Source organism: Sinocyclocheilus anshuiensis, unplaced genomic scaffold, assembly GCF_001515605.1.
Source record: "Sinocyclocheilus anshuiensis isolate Anshui unplaced genomic scaffold, SAMN03320099.WGS_v1.1 scaffold436, whole genome shotgun sequence".
NCBI classification, from domain to species: domain Eukaryota; kingdom Metazoa; phylum Chordata; class Actinopteri; order Cypriniformes; family Cyprinidae; genus Sinocyclocheilus; species Sinocyclocheilus anshuiensis.
Genome location: NW_015560618.1, coordinates 3140138 through 3159725, shown reverse-complemented (window position 1 = coordinate 3159725; position 19588 = coordinate 3140138). Strand labels below are relative to the sequence as shown.

General features: G+C 37.1%; 4 protein-coding genes across 13 annotated transcripts in view; 2 read left to right on the top strand and 2 right to left on the bottom strand.

Moving 5' to 3' along the window:
- The window catches only part of LOC107681778 (abl interactor 1-like), a 20184-nt gene extending 14809 nt beyond the window's left edge, over positions 1-5375 (bottom strand). For both annotated transcript variants that reach the window (XM_016478102.1, XM_016478103.1), the window contains exon 1: positions 4826-5375. In XM_016478102.1, coding sequence (XP_016333588.1) covers positions 4826-4981 — 156 coding nt within the window. In that variant the 5' untranslated portion in view covers positions 4982-5375. The remainder of the gene's footprint in view (positions 1-4825) is intronic.
- Positions 5376-6103: 728 nt separating this feature from the next.
- Positions 6104-12508, top strand: acbd5b (acyl-CoA binding domain containing 5b). 7 transcript variants are annotated; one of them, XR_001633289.1, is made up of 13 exons: positions 6104-6315; positions 6610-6712; positions 6828-6948; positions 7111-7183; positions 7274-7376; positions 7500-7613; positions 7694-7846; positions 8038-8096; positions 9133-9322; positions 10243-10463; positions 11941-11990; positions 12093-12202; positions 12303-12508. XR_001633289.1 is itself a non-coding variant. In XM_016477995.1 (12 exons), the coding sequence occupies exons 1-12, from the start codon at positions 6298-6300 to the stop codon at positions 12204-12206; spliced, it is 1323 nt and encodes a 440-aa protein (XP_016333481.1). In that variant the 5' UTR covers positions 6104-6297. The 7 variants fall into 7 exon arrangements, 1 of the variants encoding a protein (XP_016333481.1); XR_001633290.1 differs by having other exon boundaries at positions 7274-7400; positions 7548-7613; XR_001633291.1 differs by having other exon boundaries at positions 6105-6315; positions 7274-7400; positions 7548-7613; positions 7712-7846.
- Positions 12509-13512: 1004 nt separating this feature from the next.
- Positions 13513-16321, top strand: LOC107681748 (tRNA-splicing endonuclease subunit Sen15-like). Its single transcript, XM_016478071.1, has 4 exons — positions 13513-13770; positions 13855-13936; positions 14021-14156; positions 15846-16321. Exons 1-4 carry the CDS (start codon positions 13717-13719, stop codon positions 16012-16014), a joined length of 441 nt encoding a protein of 146 aa, XP_016333557.1. The 5' UTR covers positions 13513-13716; the 3' UTR covers positions 16015-16321.
- A 1325-nt stretch (positions 16322-17646) lies between these two features.
- Positions 17647-19588, bottom strand: part of LOC107681835 (uncharacterized protein C1orf21 homolog) — a 12531-nt gene continuing 10589 nt past the window's right edge. For all 3 annotated transcript variants that reach the window (XM_016478187.1, XM_016478185.1, XM_016478186.1), the window contains exon 6: positions 17647-18541. In XM_016478187.1, the coding sequence (XP_016333673.1) occupies positions 18503-18541 (39 nt within the window). In that variant the 3' untranslated portion in view covers positions 17647-18502. The remainder of the gene's footprint in view (positions 18542-19588) is intronic.

Genomic DNA, 19588 nt, shown 5'->3' with positions numbered 1-19588 from the left:
GTTTTGTACTTCTAATTAGTGACCGTTGTTTTGTTTTGATCTCTCCCTTGCTCTTCCGCGTTCGTCACTTCTGACCGTGCATGCGTAACGCTGAACTCATATTATACACCTAGAATGACTTGAGGGTGAGTAATTTATTGGCTAATTTTCATTTTTGGGTGAACTAACCCTTTAAGGGATGACATAAATTCAGCAGATATTATTGCAAAAAAAAAATAAAAATAAATAAATAAATAAATAAAAAAGTAATCAAGACCCCAGTAATATACTGATTTGAGAAGAAATAAGAAAGTGACTGCAGTGTGATATGACAAATATGAGACAGGTGGTTTAGCAGTCATTATACAAAAACTTGACCACAGAATGCTGTGAATGACCAATAAGACGTATTTTATACAGTCATGTAATAAAGCAGGAAATTCTGTAAACTAATGTGACAAATGATCATAAAAAAATCTGATGAAACCAGCAGGCAATGAAAAACTATAGTTAAACAGTTTTCAGACAAGAGCATGATGCAACTGAGATAACATTTTAGCGATAATCCATTTCTTATTGTTGCTGAAATTCTAAACATTTCACATTTCAAACAATTTCCTGTTTCATCAGTGACTTACTAGTTAGCTTAGCATCACAGACATGAGCAAACATTAAAACTAAACACATGTGGACTTCTCACTCTGCCTTTTAAAGACATTAAACATATGGAAATAATGTTTTATATGATTTTAGCACATTTCTATGTGGTCGCCCATTGCTTAAAAGTCAAAAACAAGCCCACTTTTCAAGTCTCTGTGATTCTGGTCCATAAATATGGCTCACTTCACTCCTTTAATGTAAATATATGGGTTTGTTCAAATCCCTAACCTCAAATATGAGCAATAGTAAGCAGCACTTTGCTGCATGGTTACCAAATCTTCTTGGTCTTGCATCTACCAATTATGAATAGCAATGAATTCTCTGCTGCAATCACTTAAACAAAAAAATTTAAAAGAATTAGCTTTAGCATACTGATTGTGACCATGTCAGAATACTGTGACATGAATACTATAGCTGACGAGTATACATGAAACCCATAGAGCTGACTCTAATCTTATATTGTTAACAATTAGCCTGCAACAAGCATGCAGGTCTGCTTCAAACACCACCTGCCTCTACACGTCAGTCCCTCTCAGCTGTTCTCAAGACCATGTGTCTGTCGCCACAGGGGAAATACAGATGAATGGACACATGAATGTCCTGGCTGTGATGATATTCCACAATGTCCTACTAGACTGCTGCCCAACAGCTCTAAAACAATGAATGACTTATGATTTAGATGGCATAAAGCAATATGTTTGAATAATTAATAACGTGATCATTTATCAGGTACTGCTGGGCTTTCACTTATTATGTCCAAAATGTCATAACAAGTCTTGACTACGATTCCTATTCATATTTATAAATGTACACTGATATTTAAAAGTTTGGGGTTTGTAAATTGTTTTTATGGTATATTTTATGCTCACCAAGACTGCATTTACATGATTAAAATATAGGCTAGTGAAACCAGTACTATTTTGAAAAAGTAGTACATTTTAAATTTGATTTGACATTTAAAAAAAATATATACATTTTGTAATTTATTTCTCCTGAATTTTCAGCATCATTACTCCAGTCTTCAGTGTCACATGGTCCTTCAGAAATCATTCTAATATGCTGATTTGCTTCTCAAGACACATTTATTATTATTAATAGTAATCAATGTTGAAAATAGTTGTGCTGCTTAACATTTTTGCGACAACTCTGATGCATTCAGGATTGAATAGAGAAAGTTCAAAAAGCATTTGTGTGAAATGGTAATTTTTTATCATTACAAATGCCTTTACTGTCACTTTGATTAATTTAAAGACTCCTTACAGGATAAAAGTAATAATTTCTTGAAAAAAAAAAAAACATCTGGTGGGAAAGAAACCTTAACTCTCATTTCTACTCAATTTAAAGCATCCTTCCGAAATAAAAGTATCAATTCTTTTCAAAAGAAAAAATGCCCTAAATTTTGAAGATAGTGTACAAATTCTTTGTCATGCCCAAATGAACACATTACTAAACCATGATTCATTCTGCATGACACATGATTCTAGAATTTAGTCACAAATGGTTTTAATACTGATTCAAAGGGCAGGGTGCAAGATATGACTAACTTCTGTCTAGTGCCAGAGAGCCCTGCTTTGGACCAGAACGAGACACCCACCAAAGCCACAAGAGAAACATCTTTGAATCATTTAGTCCTCTCATGAGTCCTCTGTGAATATCTGAGAATGTATCGTTGCTAAATCAACTCACATGAAGGTTCAAAAACAGAGGCTCTCCACTAAATATGCAAAACATATCATTAGATTCCCAACATTTTTGCTCTCATACTTTTTGTATCTTTCTAAATGTATTATTAAAATGTCTTTTTATTAGTCAGAATATACCAGTGTATTATAGCCATACTGTGATACTGCAAAAATGTGAAAAATGAGGCAAAAACTAGTCTCACATTAAGGTTGTAACTTCAAATCTATAAGATTTGCACACTTTAGAGCACAGAAGTCTGAAAAACTCTCGACTGTTGTCACTGTTTTCATTACACAAGGCAATAATGAGCGGTCAACAGATGCCTGATAATCTCATGTGCTTTTTAAATTAATTTTCCTACATTGTTTAGAAAACTAACATGTATTTTTGTTATGCACGTCCCAACTGGGATATAGGATTTGCAACTGTCAGAGAATTCAATTAAATAGTTATTTTATATTAATTTTGTATACATTTTGGTGCAGTCGTGGCCTAATGGTTAGAGAGTTGGACTTGTAACCCGAAGGTTGCAGGTTCCAGTCTCAGATCCGGCAGGAATTGTCGGTGGGGGGAGTGAATAACCAGCCTCCACCCTCAATACCATGACTGAGGTGAGACCCTTGAGCAAGGCACCGAACCCCCAACTGCTCCCCGGGCGCCGCAGCAATATGGCTGCTCACTGCTCCGGGTGTGTGTGTGTTCACTGCTGTGTGTGTGCACATGGATGGGTTAAATGCAGAGCACAAATTCCGAGTATGGGTCACCATACTTGGCCACATGTCACTTCACTCACTCATAATGTGTATAGTTATAGGCTAAAAAATTCTAACTGGATGATATATCATTTTGAAGGCCTTTGAATCAAATCAAATTGTAATCATATCGCATCATGGTCTAAGGTATCGGCAAATATTATATTGCTGGCTAAGAGAATTGATGTCAGATCATATAATGATGAAATGTCCAATCATTTTATCAGCAAAAAAATATTGCTATATATTTCCAAATAAATCCAAAACCTTCCCCAAAACAAAGCCGTATTTATCATTTTGACAAAAAGTAGGGACAGAGCTGTGAAACCGAACTACTTTTTTTTTTTTAAACAAAGCTCTTCCTCATACATTTATATTGCTTTTCCTAAGTTCAATAAATTTGAATCTATATGAAGTATTGAGTTATGGTCTGCGGACAGCTGGCTTTATGGGTAGGGAGAGATAAACAAAAACTAGGCTATGAGATGAAATCAAATCAAATGGCATTCCCACCGATCAGAGATTTCACCAAGATGAATTTCAAAGAGAATGTTATTTCTTTCAGACCTAATATCAGGTAAAGCTGGTCTGCGTCTAAACTCTGTCAGTCCAACTGAGGGTTAAACAAATACTAAGGTAAGGTTTAACTAAACAACTGATCATCATCAACCTAAATGTCCCTTTGGTGATACATGAACCTATGATTAAATCATTCAAAGGAATGATCATTTCTTTCTTATTCCACTCACCGTCACTGCAGAATGTCACACACATGCTTTAATAAAACAATAGATATGCATTATAACAAAAGATCACTATATTAAATGAACTTCTAGGATTATCATTTACTTTGAAAGAATATACTGCAACATTTGGACATCTGAAGCAATGTTTCCAATGTTTCTCTCTCGCTGTCATGTGCTTTTATTGCCGGTGTGTGAGTGAAAAGGCTTGAGTGAGAGACAGACACATTAACACACAGGTGTGTCAGCAATAACTAATTCACACCATCACCGACATTTCGCGTCTACGCGTCTCGCCATTCTACCTCACAGGCAATACACACACGCGTAACTGATATTCACTGCACTGGTGGTGAAACGCTTTTATTCCACGTTCCACCGGCATATAAAACCTGGATGAAGTTCAACAGCGTTTAGAGGTTGAAATGAATATCGAATATCTGGGCTTTCATCACATTCACACCGTCACCCAAGAGGCATGCCAGCCGTCTGGACCTCAAAAGAAAGCGAACAGCAGAACCCCGCGAACAAACGAAACACTGTAACATCCAGAGCATGACGTATTAGTTCGAAAAATGACGTATTGGCTTCAAACACATTTGCAGTCGATACATTGACGCTGCTTGACCTGCAATATGCTATTAGATATCGTAAAACTAGATTGGTTTTCTAACAATCTTTGAGGCGCTATTTTGACCATTAAGCTATTATATTTTGGTTTTGTAAAAGATCTGTCTCCATCCATCGTAGCGAAAGCGGCACGTCTCTGACACACCCTCCGAAAGTGAATTCGTGCATTGCGTGCATCAGCCTTAAACAACGCAAATATCGTCCAAATCCAAACGCTCAGCATTCATATTCAAGGAAGATATCACGCCTCGATGCGCCCTCGTACGCGTTTTGATGAGGATCCTCTGTAACGCTACATTTGCAGTGCTCGCATTTCAATCACATCCACACTGATTCAGACAATACATGAGAGGAGAAGGTAATTTCTTCGATCCGTACCTGCACATAATTGTTCTCGCAATATTCCGCGACCCTTGAAAGGTTTTGGTAGCTCTCTACAAGGGCTCTTTTTCCAGCCGGAATTTCTTCCTCTAACAACATTTGTAGCTCTGCCATCTTACATCCCTCTGCATTACTCTTCTCCCCCTCTTTCATTGAAACCAGCGGAGCTTCACTCTCCGACAGGAGGTCCCTCGCCTGGCATTGTGGGATTCCCGTTGGCTCCTCTTTTTCAGCAGGCCGACGATTCTCAACGCAGCGCTTTACGCACTGGGCTGTGATTGGCTGTTCGGCTCTGAGAATCCGTTATTGGCCAATGGGAGAGGAGTACGATTTCTCAGCGATGAGAAATGCCGCGATTTTCTACAACAGCATTCTGGCCAGAATGTGACATTGGACAAGCAGCAGAGTTGCACCGAGGGCTGTATTAAGACTAATGAGTTTTTGTACACCGTTGCGGGCAATGTTTTTTAGACATTAAGAATGTGCCGCTGTTTTAAGTTTCTTTAGAGGTAATCCTAGGCTTTTCATAATATAAAATAATTTAATCATGCAATACCGTGATGATAACCCTGTTGAAAAAACCAGCATATGCTGGTTAGGTATGTTTTGACGCTGGTATGCTGGTTTATGCTGGTCCTTTGCTGGTTTATGCTGGTCCTTTGCTGGTTTAAGCTGGTCCTCTTGCTGGGTTAAGCTGGTCCTTTGCTGGTTTATCCTGGTCCTTTGCTGGTTTAAGATGGTCCTTTTGCTGGGTTAAGATGGTCCTTTTGCTGGGTTAAGCTGGTCCTTTGCTGGTTTAAGCTGGTCCTTTTGCTGGGTTAAGCTGGTCCTTTTGCTGGGTTAAGCTGGTCCTTTGCTGGTTTATGCTGGTCCTTTGCCAGCACATGACCAGCATAAACCAGCAAAATGACCATCTTAAACCAGCAAAGGACCAGCTTAAACCAGCATAAACCAGCAAAGGACCAGCTTAAACCAGCATCCCAGCGTCAAAACATACCTAACCAGCATATGCTGTTTTTTTCAACAGGGAATGCTATACAAATATTGGTATAATAAAATAAAGTAATAATAATGCGACAATAAGTTATGAACAATATACGCACTAAGCACTACAACTGACGTACAATCATTTAAAAGCCAAAACACCCACAGCCTTACAAGTAAACAGCATCAAAGACCTAGAAAATGTAACTGACGGAGCCGATGTGTATTATTACAAATAATAAACCTATTGTATATTCTGAATCGATCTATTCTGATTTTTCATAAAATGGACAGCTTCTTGCTAAAAATCTCAGCATGAGCAAAATCCGTTTAAATAGCCTTTCGCAAGGCATTGTGGATCATGTAGGATAAAGGCGCGCTACATTCTATTCATCACTATTGGGTCTGGCGTCATTGAAAACTACATCACCCGAACTGCATCTGTTTCAGTTAATACCTAGGACGCACTGAACAGTTTTTTTCAGATGGACCGAACACAGGAGGTGAGTGGTAATATTTGATGCGGTGTTTTGCTTTTTGTTGTTCAGTGTCCTAAAATTTCGAGCATTTTTAAAAGAGTTTACACAGTAATTTCTTAGTATGGCGAAAGGTTTATTTTTTTATTTTTAAAGGTTAATTAATTAACCTGATATTACTAATTAACCGAAGGTGTGCAATATACAGTTAACATATTAAATAAGTATTAAGTCTGCATTTAATTTATTACCTTGTTAACATGATATGCTTATTGGTTCACGTCTGTTGGTTAAATGTTTATTGCATTTTCTGTCAGTCAGGATGTAGACCTGTGCATGACACGAAGGGCAATGGAAGATCCCAAATCCATTCAGAGGAGGTTTGAAGCGGCTGTTAAAGTGATCCGAAGTTTACCTGAAGATGGTAATACCTCTATATTAAGTATTAAACATCAGTGTCAAGTATTGAACTACACGGTTTTCTTTTTAAATAACAATGAAATATCTTCTTTTAATAATTCTTTCCTCATTTCACACAGGCTCCTATGACCTGTCTGATGATATGCTGGTTATGTTCTACAGTTACTACAAACAAGCTACAGCAGGACCATGTAACACCCCGAAACCCAACTCTTGGGATCCTATTGGTAAAGCTAAATGGTAAATATCAATCACCAAAATATTATTATTTTTTTTATAGATGATTTTTAACTTAAATCTACATGCCCATTTTGAATATGGTGTATCTATTCAATTGAAATGTTTAGTTTTTGTAAATATAAATATGAATATTAAACCCAAACACATGTGTGTTCTTTGCAGGGAGGCATGGAAAACCTTGGGAAACATGTCAAAGGACCAAGCCATGATGGAATATGTTCAGGAAATACAGCAGGTTGGTAGTTGTATAGATTGCAGAGATGAAGCTCTATCGAACTAAACTAAAAAGAGTTTAAACCAGAAACAATCAAATGTTTTATCATAGATAATTGAAACCCTCCCGGTCACAGACAGGATGGCAGAATTAATGGACGCTCTTGACCCATTTTATGAGATGGTGGCGGAAGATGATGAAGATGATGCATTCAGTAAAGCAGCACCCTTATCCACAGGTACTTTATTTAGAAGCATTTCAAGTACTTAACCATAAGATTTGTCCTTATTTGTGCCTGTTTAATCAACATTTCATATTTTAATTAATTTTGAAACAGGAAACACTAATGCCGAAAAAACTGATGATGATGCTGAGAAACTTAAAGAGGGGGAAAGTGAAATTAATGGGGAAAATAAGGAAGATGAGATGGAGATGGAGAAGCGGAGGAAAGGTACAGCAACAACTTTGTGTCTTTATTTTCAAGACGGTGATCTGAAATGATTCATAACACTGTATTTGAGGACTTCTCAGCTCTTTTCTATTCTGCAGACTCGAGCACATTTGGAGCAGGGAGAGGAGGTTCATCAGTGTTTAATGAAAGTGAGGAGAACAGCATGTCCTCCTCAACCGATGACGCTCATAGTTCTCTGAACACGGGGGAGGAAGAGGAGGAATTGACTTATGGTATAGTTTCTGGTCTTTAATTCCATTTCTAGGCCCAAGGTATACGGTTTATCCCATCTAAAACTTGGGGGCTAAGATTTAGCAGTCATTTAATGAAACTACATTGGCATATAAAGTAAACGGCGTGTCTGTTATAATCTGTGTTTGAAAAATATGATTTGATGACATCATTCTCACCAAATATCACGCAGATGACTCAGACGATGAGATGTACAGTGACTCGATGGAAAATCCAGCAACACAAGAGAAGGTACAGTCTCCAGTGATGTTTTCAAGTCTGTCACAGGCTCAAGAAGCTTGAAAATAAATAAAAGAAAAACATACATTTTGCATAATTAAAATAAATCCAATTGTAAAACAATTCTATTATGATTTAAAAAAAATATTGTATTGCAGTAATTTTATGGCTCGAGTCAGAAATCATTTTTTAATGTTTTTGAAAGAAGTCTCTTGCTATTAATATATTTTAAAATGTAATTTATTCCTATTTGTTTTCAGCATCATTACGTCTTCAGTGTCACGTGATCCTTCAGAAATCATTCTAATATGCTGATTTCTTAAACATTTCTTATTATTGTCAACATTTTTTTCAGTTTATTTTTATTTTTATATATATATATATAGATTTTATTAAAATTGATTTAAAGTAATAATCATTTGTAAGAATATAAAAATATTTGTATATAAATATAATGCAAACAAATCTAGTGTATATGAATATTTGGAACTACAAAAAGAACAGGTTCTAAAAATATTCAAAATTGTCCTAAGATTTTTGGCTTAAATAGGATTACCTTTTCTTTTAATTTTGAGGTTCAGTGTGACCTGGACATGTGTGAGATTTGTGAAATTCACTCTATAGTATAATGCTCATTTTGAGTTCTTTCAGTGTTCTTATTAATAAGCTGCTTAACTTATTAAACACTTTCATGTTGACCTTAGTATTGAAGTCTTCAAATTCAGACAAACCCTTGAAACAACAATCATTAATGTGATTTATAATCTGGGTTGAGTCCATAGAATCCATCATGTTATGAGGTCACTCCGATGCATCATACATCACCAGAGATTTGAAAGTGTTAAGTGGTCCTTGGCAAAAAAACAAGTATGACTCGAAATGCTTGGCAAGACCATGAATTAAGTGACATCAACTGCAGTCCATCAATACAGAGTTAGGATAGGCTTGTGACATTTTTGGAGAGAAAGAGAGCGAGAACTAAAGGAAGAAATGTATTTGTTTGTCATGTCAGAGCGGTATAAATGGGAGTATGTGATGCTTTCCCTAGGGTTCGGGAGTTCCCAGGGTCCATTTGGCAGATGTGAGCGTGGCTGGGGCCCGCATGCAACAAGGGGGAAACAGAGAGCCTCAGTGTGGGAGTCAGGATGGAAAGCCACAGGGAGCTACACCCCCCGTCCCCCACCCACCGACACTTGGACCGGTCCGAACTGACAGAATCTCAGCAGGCAGTGGAAGAGGTTGGGCTCGAGTCAGTGTTTGAATAAGTCTTGAGCACCGTGACGTCAACAAGCAATAATGTGATCAACAAGCCAATTTTCCACCAGCATTTGTATAAACGTACAATGCGAGTGAATACTATTATACTTCTGCTAGGAATCATTTCCTAATAAGGCAAGCCTCTATTGCTATTGCATTGTGGCATTTATTTCCTTTCATCACTATGAGCTTGTAAGGCCAATGAAATAAGTCAGACTTTTTTTTTGTTTGTTTGTTTATTGAAACTTTAATTAAAATCTAAAAATGTTTGATATATTGATACATAAAAATGAATACAATTCAGATGTATCAAATATGATCTATCAAATATATCATATTTAAATACATCTGGATTTTATGGCTCTGGATATTGTGAGAATATGGAGCTCATACTTGAGGAGGGATCAATTCAGAGGGTCAAACTGTGCAAAAATATGAATTTTGGTGCAGTTGCTGGTATTTATATGGTCAAAATGAAAGATGTAATTCTGATGGCTTTTGATGTAAATCAAACTGGATCATATTTGATACTAACATTTTTAACATGTTTTTTTTTTCTAAATAATGGTGTATGGATGATCAAGTAAACCTAAGTTGCTTCAGTCTACTAAATGTTCGTCTTAAAATATTAATAACAATAGAAAAGTTATTATTTTGATCATGTTGATAATTTGGAGGCCAAATGAATTTGTGTATCGAATATGATAAAGTAGGCTTTATAGGGCTAAAGTATTTAAAATGTTGTTGTTGTTTCATGCCAATTTTATTATATGCCGTGTTTAATTATGTAACCATGTCAGCAGCAGAGATTCTCTACTGGAGATACACTCTTGTGACTCCATGTTTGATCTGGAAACCATTTGAAGCATATATGGATGATTTATATTTCATATATTCTCAGGTTGTCAGTTAACAGGAACTAACCTACCTGATGAACATGAGAACTTATCAGAGCGCAGTTGCCAAGGAAATGGTCAGTGCTGTGAGACTGAAGAGACTGAAGAGAGAGCGGACAAGCAGGCGCTTAACCCACAGATCGCTGTGATATTGTCAGAGTTACAGGACAATATGCAGGATGTGCTGCACAGACTGACCACACTGGAGCTTCTCACAGCATCACAAGTAAGACCAGCACCAAAATATGGCCTCAATACATGTAAACCACAAGCCTAGACTGCTCGCCAAGGCTGCATTTTTACTTCACTAATGTGAAATATTATTGCAATTAAAAAGAACTTTATATATTAATACATTGTAAAATGTAATTTATTCATGTGATGCGCAGCTGAATTTTCAGCATCATTACTCCAGTCTTCAGTGTCACATGATCCTTCAGAAATCATTCTAATATGCTGATTTACTGCTCAAGAAGCATTCCTCATTATTACAGTATAACAAATTTGAAAACAGTTGTGTGCTGCTTAGTATTTTTTGTGGAAACAGTCATATACATTTTTCAGGATTCTTTGATAAATAGGAAGTTCAAAATAACAAAATAAATACTGACCCCAAACTTTTGAATGGCAGTGTATGTTCTGAAATCAGATTTTAGCTTTTTACAGTAAATACCACAAAAAACTTAAAGGGTTAGTTCACCCAAAAATGAAAATTCTGTCATTAATTACTCACCCTCATGTCGTTCTAAACCCGTAAGACCTCCGTTCATCTTCGGAACACAAATTAAGATATTTTGGATGAATTCTGAGAGCTTTCTGCCCCTCCCATAGACCGCAAGGTAACTACCACGATCAAGGTCCAGAAACATAGCAAGGAGGTCGGTAAATATCTTAAATATTAAATATCTTAATGTGTGTTCCGAAGATGAATGGAGGTCTTACATGTTATTAAAAAGAACTTTATATATTAATACATTGTAAAATGTAATTTATTCATGTGATGCGCAGCTGAATTTTCAGCATCATTACTCCAGTCTTCAGTGTCACATGATCCTTCAGAAATCATTCTAATATGCTGATTTACTGCTCAAGAAGCATTCCTCATTATTACAGTATAACAAATTTGAAAACAGTTGTGTGCTGCTTAGTATTTTTTGTGGAAACAGTCATATACATTTTTCAGGATTCTTTGATAAATAGAAAGTTCAAAATAACAAAATAAATACTGACCCCAAACTTTTGAATGGCAGTGTATGTTCTGAAATCAGATTTTAGCTTTTTACAGTAAATACCACAAAAAACTTAAAGGGTTAGTTCACCCAAAAATGAAAATTCTGTCATTAATTACTCACCCTCATGTCGTTCTAAACCCGTAAGACCTCCGTTCATCTTCGGAACACAAATTAAGATATTTTGGATGAATTCTGAGAGCTTTCTGACCCTCCCATAGACCGCAAGGTAACTACCACGATCAAGGTCCAGAAACATAGCAAGGAGATCGGTAAATATCTTAAATATTAAATATCTTAATGTGTGTTCCGAAGATGAACGGAGGTCTTACATGTTTGGATCGACACGAGGGTGAGTAATTAATGACAGAATTGCCATTTTTGGGTGAACTATCCCTTTAAATGGCTATTAAAACCTTGAGTACAGTTACAGTTGATACTTAATCTATTTGCTTATGTTTTGTTTTGTTTTAGGCTGAAATCCTTGCTCTCAAAACTCAGCACTCTATAAGTCACCAAAAAAGGTCTGTTTATGTTACTTTAAATACTTGGAATGTCATTGTCTGAAATGCCACTTTATATTAATAGAAATTATTAATCGCATCTGTGTTTATTCTGGTTTTTAGAGGTTGCCCTGGTGGCCTTTAACCATGTCCCCTATCACTGTAGCACTGACAGTTATCTGGCCCTTTGCTGTGCACTGGCTGGTGCAGTTTTACTTACAGAAAAGGAGGAGGTAAGAATTAGTTAATGCACTGTTAACTATAAACTATATGTTGATAAAAGTACCCATTTTTACGCACTCTGTCTGTGTTGCATCTTTGTTGTGGTTTTAGAAGGTTAAGAGTGAAGTGAAGATTCAGTTACCAGCTGCGCAGCTCCTGAAGACTTTCAAGTGGTCTGGACGTATCTGATATATACAACAGTGAATATTGTGATGCCACACTGAGCCTCAGGACCTTAGTAAGGACTTGATAAGGATACACACTACTGTTCAGAAGTTTGGGGTCAGTAAGATGGAATTAATACTTTATTCAAAAGTAACAGTAAAGTCATTTATAATTTACAAAAGATTTCCATTTCAAATAAACGCTGTTCTTTTGAACTTTCTATTCACCAAAGAATCCTGAAAGAAATGTATCCCGGTTATATATGAAGCAGCACAACTGTTTTCAACATTGATCATAATTAGAAATGTTCATTGAGCAGCAAATCAGCATATTAGAATGATTTCTGAAGGATCATGTGACACTGAAAACTGGAGCTGAAAATTCAGCTTGGCATCACAGGAATAAATTACATTTTGCAGTATATTAAAATAGAAAATAGTTTTAAATTGCAATAATATTTTACAATATTACTGTTTTTTTTTTATACTGTATTTTGGATAGGCTTTTGAACGGCAGTTTTCAAAATATTCACACTGTTTCTATTGTGTATTAATGGTATATATATTAATAGTATATGTGAACCAATAAAAGGACAAGAATGTAAGAAGTCAATTTTTTAAGCTGCAGACAATAACATACATTATTTATAAGTATGTTATTGTTATTGTAAAGCGGGTAATTCGTTTTGAAATTCGAATAAAGTGTTTGAATGGTTAATTGTGTTTTTGACTGCTGAAAAGACCGACAATGTGTAAGATTTGTCCTAAAATCAAAGAGACTCAATGTCGGCTCATTGAGATACTGTAGCGTTTTCCACACGGACTCAAATAAAGGGAGGACAATAACAATCTGGTTGTGTCCAAAAACTTATCAGCATGTACACGGGGTAGAGAAGCATTAAACCGCTTTGGACGGTGGTCTGAGAGCAGCTACGTCCATACAAAAACTATAAATTCATTGTCTAACTCTAGAGCTACCTTTTAACGGACGTAAACAACACTTAAGACGAATAATTTGTGCGGTCAAGAACACTACTATGGCGAAGGTTTATGAATATTAATTACGTCATATGACGTTCGCACAGTAGACAACGCTGATTTGCTGGTAGACGCTACGCTCCAGTTAAGCTGGCGAATGAACGTCTCGGATATTGCATAATGAATGAACTCACTCACCTGATTGGACGCGTATCACGCAGCTTGTTTAATATTCATGAGACATGCCTTTGCAGTAGTAGGATTCGTAATTTGCGAGTGCAGATGGATATATGTGCACGTGGTGAATCTGTAAACAGTTTTTGTGTCGTGCATTTATTCAGTTTGCGGTTTAAGAAATAAAAGGAGGAGAGTTGAATATTATTATGGACGAAGTAAATCGAGCGGATCCTCCGAACTGGATCCAGCAGCACGCCGTCGTAAGAGCGAGTAACATTCCTGTTAATATAAATTGATGCACTGCATATTTGGACAAGTGTAATTTAATTCAGTCTTCTCTTTAGTATCAAGACCTGATGCATTTAGATGTCGGTGACAGTGCTCAAGTATATGCTGCCTTCCTGGTGTACATGGATCTGACGGAAGGTGAGGAAATGACAGCAGTACTTAGAAGTGGAACATAAAGCTTATAAAATGATTGATAACCCTTTTGTGTTTTTTATTTTGCAGTGCGTAAATGGAAAGAGGTGGTTGGAGTTTCCTGCCCAGAGCTACAGGCGGTTCTGTTGGAGGGTCGAGAGAAGGAAGGAGAAACAGTCCAGATGGTCTACCCTCTGCCTTCACACAGATCCATCAAACACAGAGAGTAGGAGACAGTCAGCTTTTACTATAATACTCTCATTACTAAGCAGCAGCTTTTGAGCCATGGTGTGTTAAAGCTTCCATGACAGATTTATGCAGCCCCTGGCGGATACCAACGGAATTGAAAGAACTGTTTCCAAACAGGTTTCCCAAAGGGACCATTCACACAGAATGCGTTTTCCATTGTTTTTCTATGTGAGCACACACTAGACAGATGTACTGCAGTGTTTCATAATTGACAGGGTGTTCTTATGCTTCATGGGACTGCAGTTTTTACCTTCTCTCAATTAAGTACACAGTCTTGTACTTTTTTTTTTGTCTCATTTTCAAATACTTTTTTTTTATTTTTTTTATTCAACTCGTTTTAAAAGGGTCATATGATGCTGCTAAAAAGAACATTATTTGGTGTAATGAAATGTTTATGCGGTTTAAGGTTCAAAAAACACATTATTTTCCACATACTGTACATTATTGTTTCTCCTCTATGCCACGCCTTTCTGAAACGCGTCGATTTTTACAAAGGTCATCGGTCTGAAAAGCGAGGTGTGCTCTGATTGGCCAGCTATCCAGTGCATTGTGATTGGCCGAATACCTCAAGCGTGTGACGGAAATGTTACGTCCCTCACCATACTGTGATGCCTGCGGCAATCACATGTGACGACCCCGGGCTGGACTCCGCTGCGTCCACGGTGAAAGCCGATCCGGCGATCCACAGCCCGAAGTTGATGTATTTCCTCAGCGACCAGCACGGATCAGCTCCAGGCATGACGAAGCGGATATCGTCCTCTTTTGGAAGGCCAAACAAAGTAGTTTCGCTTTCACAACGAAGCACACAGCGCCTTCACGACATGGCGGCGGCAACAATACTACAGCGAGAATAAAAGTTAAGCCTTCTTTCTTTGCGTGAAGATGTGTGGAAGAGTTGCATAACCGGCCAAATAGTGACATAGATATGTGGGGGCGAATTAGAACGAGCCGTTTTAGGTAGGCGTGGCTGACTCTTAACTTTTATAAAGAATATCTCTTTGGATTTGAGACTTTAGTCTTTGCAACTTTACAGATCTTCTTTATGCACCAAGAGCTTGTAACACTCCAAAGAGAAAGGAAAAATTGAAATCGCATCATATGACCCCTTTAATTAAACAAGTTTGTAATGTTGTGATTTGCTTTGCAGCTGTTTGGTTAGTGGCTTCTAAGGACTGGCTGAGAGCTACATCTATGTTCTGATTGGCTAACGCACTCAAGACGGAACTGTTTTTTTTTGTGTTTACTAAAGGGCAATTTTGCAGGAAATATGTTTCTATGGTATTTCTTGGGTATTCAAAAAAAAAGAAAAAAAAGCTTGCAGTAGCTTTCACATATTTCCCTCATAAAATGTTACATTTATAACTACACTATTTTTAAAAAGAATGTATGGTAGTGCTTAATAATAATAACCCTTGACTAATAATGCTTAACAGCATTAATGTACACTTAAAAAGTTAAAAAGGTCATAAAACAAATTTTCATACATCAGATTTGCATATACATCTCATATCGCTAACAAATATTACCGAACATAAGTTGTTGTTAAGATGGTATCTGGCAAGGACACATGACTTAAGTTGAAACAAGGTCTCATACCTGCCTTATAAGCCTTAATGTGATTATGCTTTAACACATATGATAATGTGATTTCCTCTGTCTCTCACAGGTTGCGGTGTATATTGGACAGAGGTGCCCCGATGCTCTTGTGTGCAGTGGCTTCGGACTCCACTCTGGTGTATCAGAGACTGTGTGACGGCTTTCTGACCCCTGACCCTCCAGTGGACATTCAAGACCAAGGCCGCAGACAGCGTCACAAACGGAGGTTACAGACGTGAGAGAAACACCCAGATGATACAGACAGACTGTGATTCCTAACTCTCCAGATGTGAGGATTGGGTAGTACTTACAGTCCGAATACATTTATGAACTCATTTTATCTTTGAAGATGAGAGAGACTGAATTTATAAGGTCAGCTTAGACATGGACTGTATTTGTCTGTATGAGTGGATCCATGCTGCTTTTGTCTGTTATGTATTACACAAACACAACACCACTGAGCTGCTCTTTTTTTACTCAAATGCTTGAAATGTCAGATGTGTAAAATGACACATTCTGAGAAAAAAAACAAAAAAACAGAAAGCTGAAAAATACATGGATATCTGAATCCTGTATAAAATCCATCTTAAAGGGATAGTTCACCCAGAATTAAAATTCTCCTTATTAACTTACCCTCATGTTGTTCCAAACCCATTAAAACCTCCATTCATCTTTGAAACGCAAATAAAGATATTTTTAATGAAATCTGAGAGATTTCTGTCCTCCAGTGAAAGTCCGTGCAACCAAAACTTTGATGCTTCAAAAAGTTCATAAAGACATCGGAAAAAAGTAATCCATATGAATTGAGTGGTTTAATCCAACCAAGTCTTCTGAAGAGTCACTCAAGTGCTTGCATGACTAACAAAAACAAACCTCATTGGTTCTCATGCATAAAGCAAGTTCAGTTGAGCTTTCATTGACCATTTTTGATGTGCTCAATGCATGTGTCGATCAATGTTTATGTGTGAATAAAAGCATTAATTAAATCTATAAAGCGAACAGGTTTCATCAGAAAACTTGGATTAATCATGTGGATTGTTTTTACTATGTTTTTTGAAGCCTAAATGTTTTGGGACAAAAATCTCCCAGGTTCATTAAAATTCTTCATTTGCATTTGAAAGATGAATGAAAGTCATGCAGGTTTGGAAAGACATGAGGGTGAGTAAATGATGAGAGCATCTTCATTTTTGGGTGAACCGAGGAATAGTTCTCCCAAAACCTGTCATTTATTCACCCCTTGTTCCAAACTTAATGACTTTTTAATTTTTCTGTAAAAAATACAAAACAATGGACCCCATTGACTTCATTATATGAAAAAAAAAAAAACCATCAATAAACCTGATGCTTTTCCTTGGTTAGTTGTGTATTTATTTATTCTTTCACTCAGCATCACATTTTTGGCAATTTTGTTTGGCCCAACTGTGTACATAGAGAACTTAAGCATACATGTGGCATACTGTTCACTTTAGTGTGAAAATACAGAGATTAATGGCTTACTGTTGTATCTCATTTCAGAAAAGAAAACACTGTGTGCTTAAGGCAAATTACTGTCATACTGTAAAAGGAAGAAGCACTTCCTGGTAATAAAAACGTATCTATGTAAAACTTCCTGAAGGCTGGTTTTGAAACTTGTACTGGTTTTCAACTCAGGAATAGTGACTATAAATGTCAAGCGAACGTATGATATCCACCTGTTATATAGAGTAAAATGAGTATTTGAAAACTACATTACCTTAAAGGGGTCCTATTATGCTCTTTTACAAAGTCTTGTTGTTGTAGTTTTTGAAAAGTGATTTCTGTTAAATAAAATATCTCCTTTTGAATTGGACTTTGAGCTTTCTAACTTTGCAGATCTTTTTTATGCTCAAACAGCAACATTACAGACTAACTAAAGTTGAAAATGTGAAAAAGCATAATAGGACCCCTTTAAGATGCTGTAACTGGCATCTCTAAACACGGCTAGATGCTGTGATCTATCTCCACCACCCAACACGTCCTCAAGACCGGCCCTGAAGGAACTGCACTGCCCTCATCTAACCAACAAATCTAGTGATGATTCATACAGCACTGCTGTCCTGAGTGTTGTAACATAACTCAAAGAAAAAGGTCAAAAAGACATATACATAATACACTGTGGGTGAAAAATACTTTGTTAAAAAAACAATTGGAATGCTAGAAATGGCCTTGTGTTTCTGTCCATACGCTTTCACCTACTGTGTCTCAACAGCATGAGCTGGACAGAATCACACAAGTCTCTCAGTAGGCATGTACTCCTTAGGAGATATCATCTCCACTGCTAGTCCAGCGTGTGTAGTGTCCATGTCAAAGAGAGGGCAAAATCCAGGATTCTCAGCATGGCTCTCTCCACTCTATGTAGTCTATGAGTAGGAGAAAGGCTTATGGGTAGTGTAAGGCAAGGGACTGAGGAACAGTCTGAAAATGGCTTTCCCATTCAAATCTTGCGCCAAATCCCAGTCTCCTTAACCATGGCCTTTCCATGCCCCCATACCGTTTAAATACTAGTCCTTAAGAGTCTCAAATACTGACCTGTAAGACATTTGGGAGAGTGTGTAGATTGTAAACGGAGTAGATAACTGGGTTGAATGTCACTTGAACCCACACTCTTGAAGATTAATACTTGTTGGGTATGGAGGCATGGAAAGCAAGTGTAAAGAACTTTGGGACAGGACTGACTCAATGTTGGCGCGAGTCAAACATCTCAGCATGCTATGTCATATCCTCGTCGTCCGAACTGTAGTCCCGTCCCTGTAAATGTAAGAGTCATATTATAAGAGAAGGTACCTCAAAAAACAAAAAAAACAAAACAGCAATTAAAATAGACATGCTAGATTTTCACATTTTCTGAAGTGTATTACTCATGGTTAAGCTGAAGTGAACTTTTATTTTGATGCTAACACCTAAGCCCAAAGCATACTTCTGTTTTTTTACACAAACACTTAAACCTGAAGTATACTTCGATTTTTATGCAAACGCTTAAATCCAAAGTATACTTCAATTTTTACCAAGAGGCAACTTTCCGGTCTCTCTCGTGAAACCAACACGGAAGTGACTTAAACTGTAATTCGTCAAATGTGCAGCTGCTAGAGGCTGGCTGCAAAAGGGAGTCAGTCCCATAGACTCCCCATGTTAAAATGCCCAACTTTACAGCAGAAAAAAACGTTTACAGCCTGGTTCAAAAAATTATTTTGGTCTATATAGCTAATTTTGCCCTTCATGACAACTGTGAGGGGGTGAATTTTTTTTATAACTCATCCGTTTGAATTATATTAAGCCTTAAAGTTCTGCATAATTAAGGGCGTGGCCACTTGAGTGACAGGTGGACTGCCGCTGCTTTCACCACCGTCGAGCTAGGTGGGCGTGGTTTCAGCAACCAGCTCCCGCCTCTGCCCATTTTCGATTATCCGGGAGTGACGCGCTGCCAAGATGGCGACGGCCAGCTACGCCCACTTTGAGCTTCAAAAACACTCTTTAGAAACCTACGGGTGACGTCACGGACACTACGTCCATGTTTTTTTACAGTCTATGGTTTTTACACACATGCTTAAAGTATACTTTGGTTTTTACGCAAACGCTTAAGCCCAAAGTAGGGCTGGACAATAATTCAAGATCAATATATATCGCAATATAATTTTTTTAATAACGGCGATAAGATTTTTAAAGGGGTCATATGATGCTTTTTTAAAGATCATTATTTTGTGTATTTGGTGTAACAGAATATGTTGACATGCTTTAATGTTCAAAAAACACATTATTTTTCAAATACTGTACATTATTGTAGGTCCTCTATGCCCC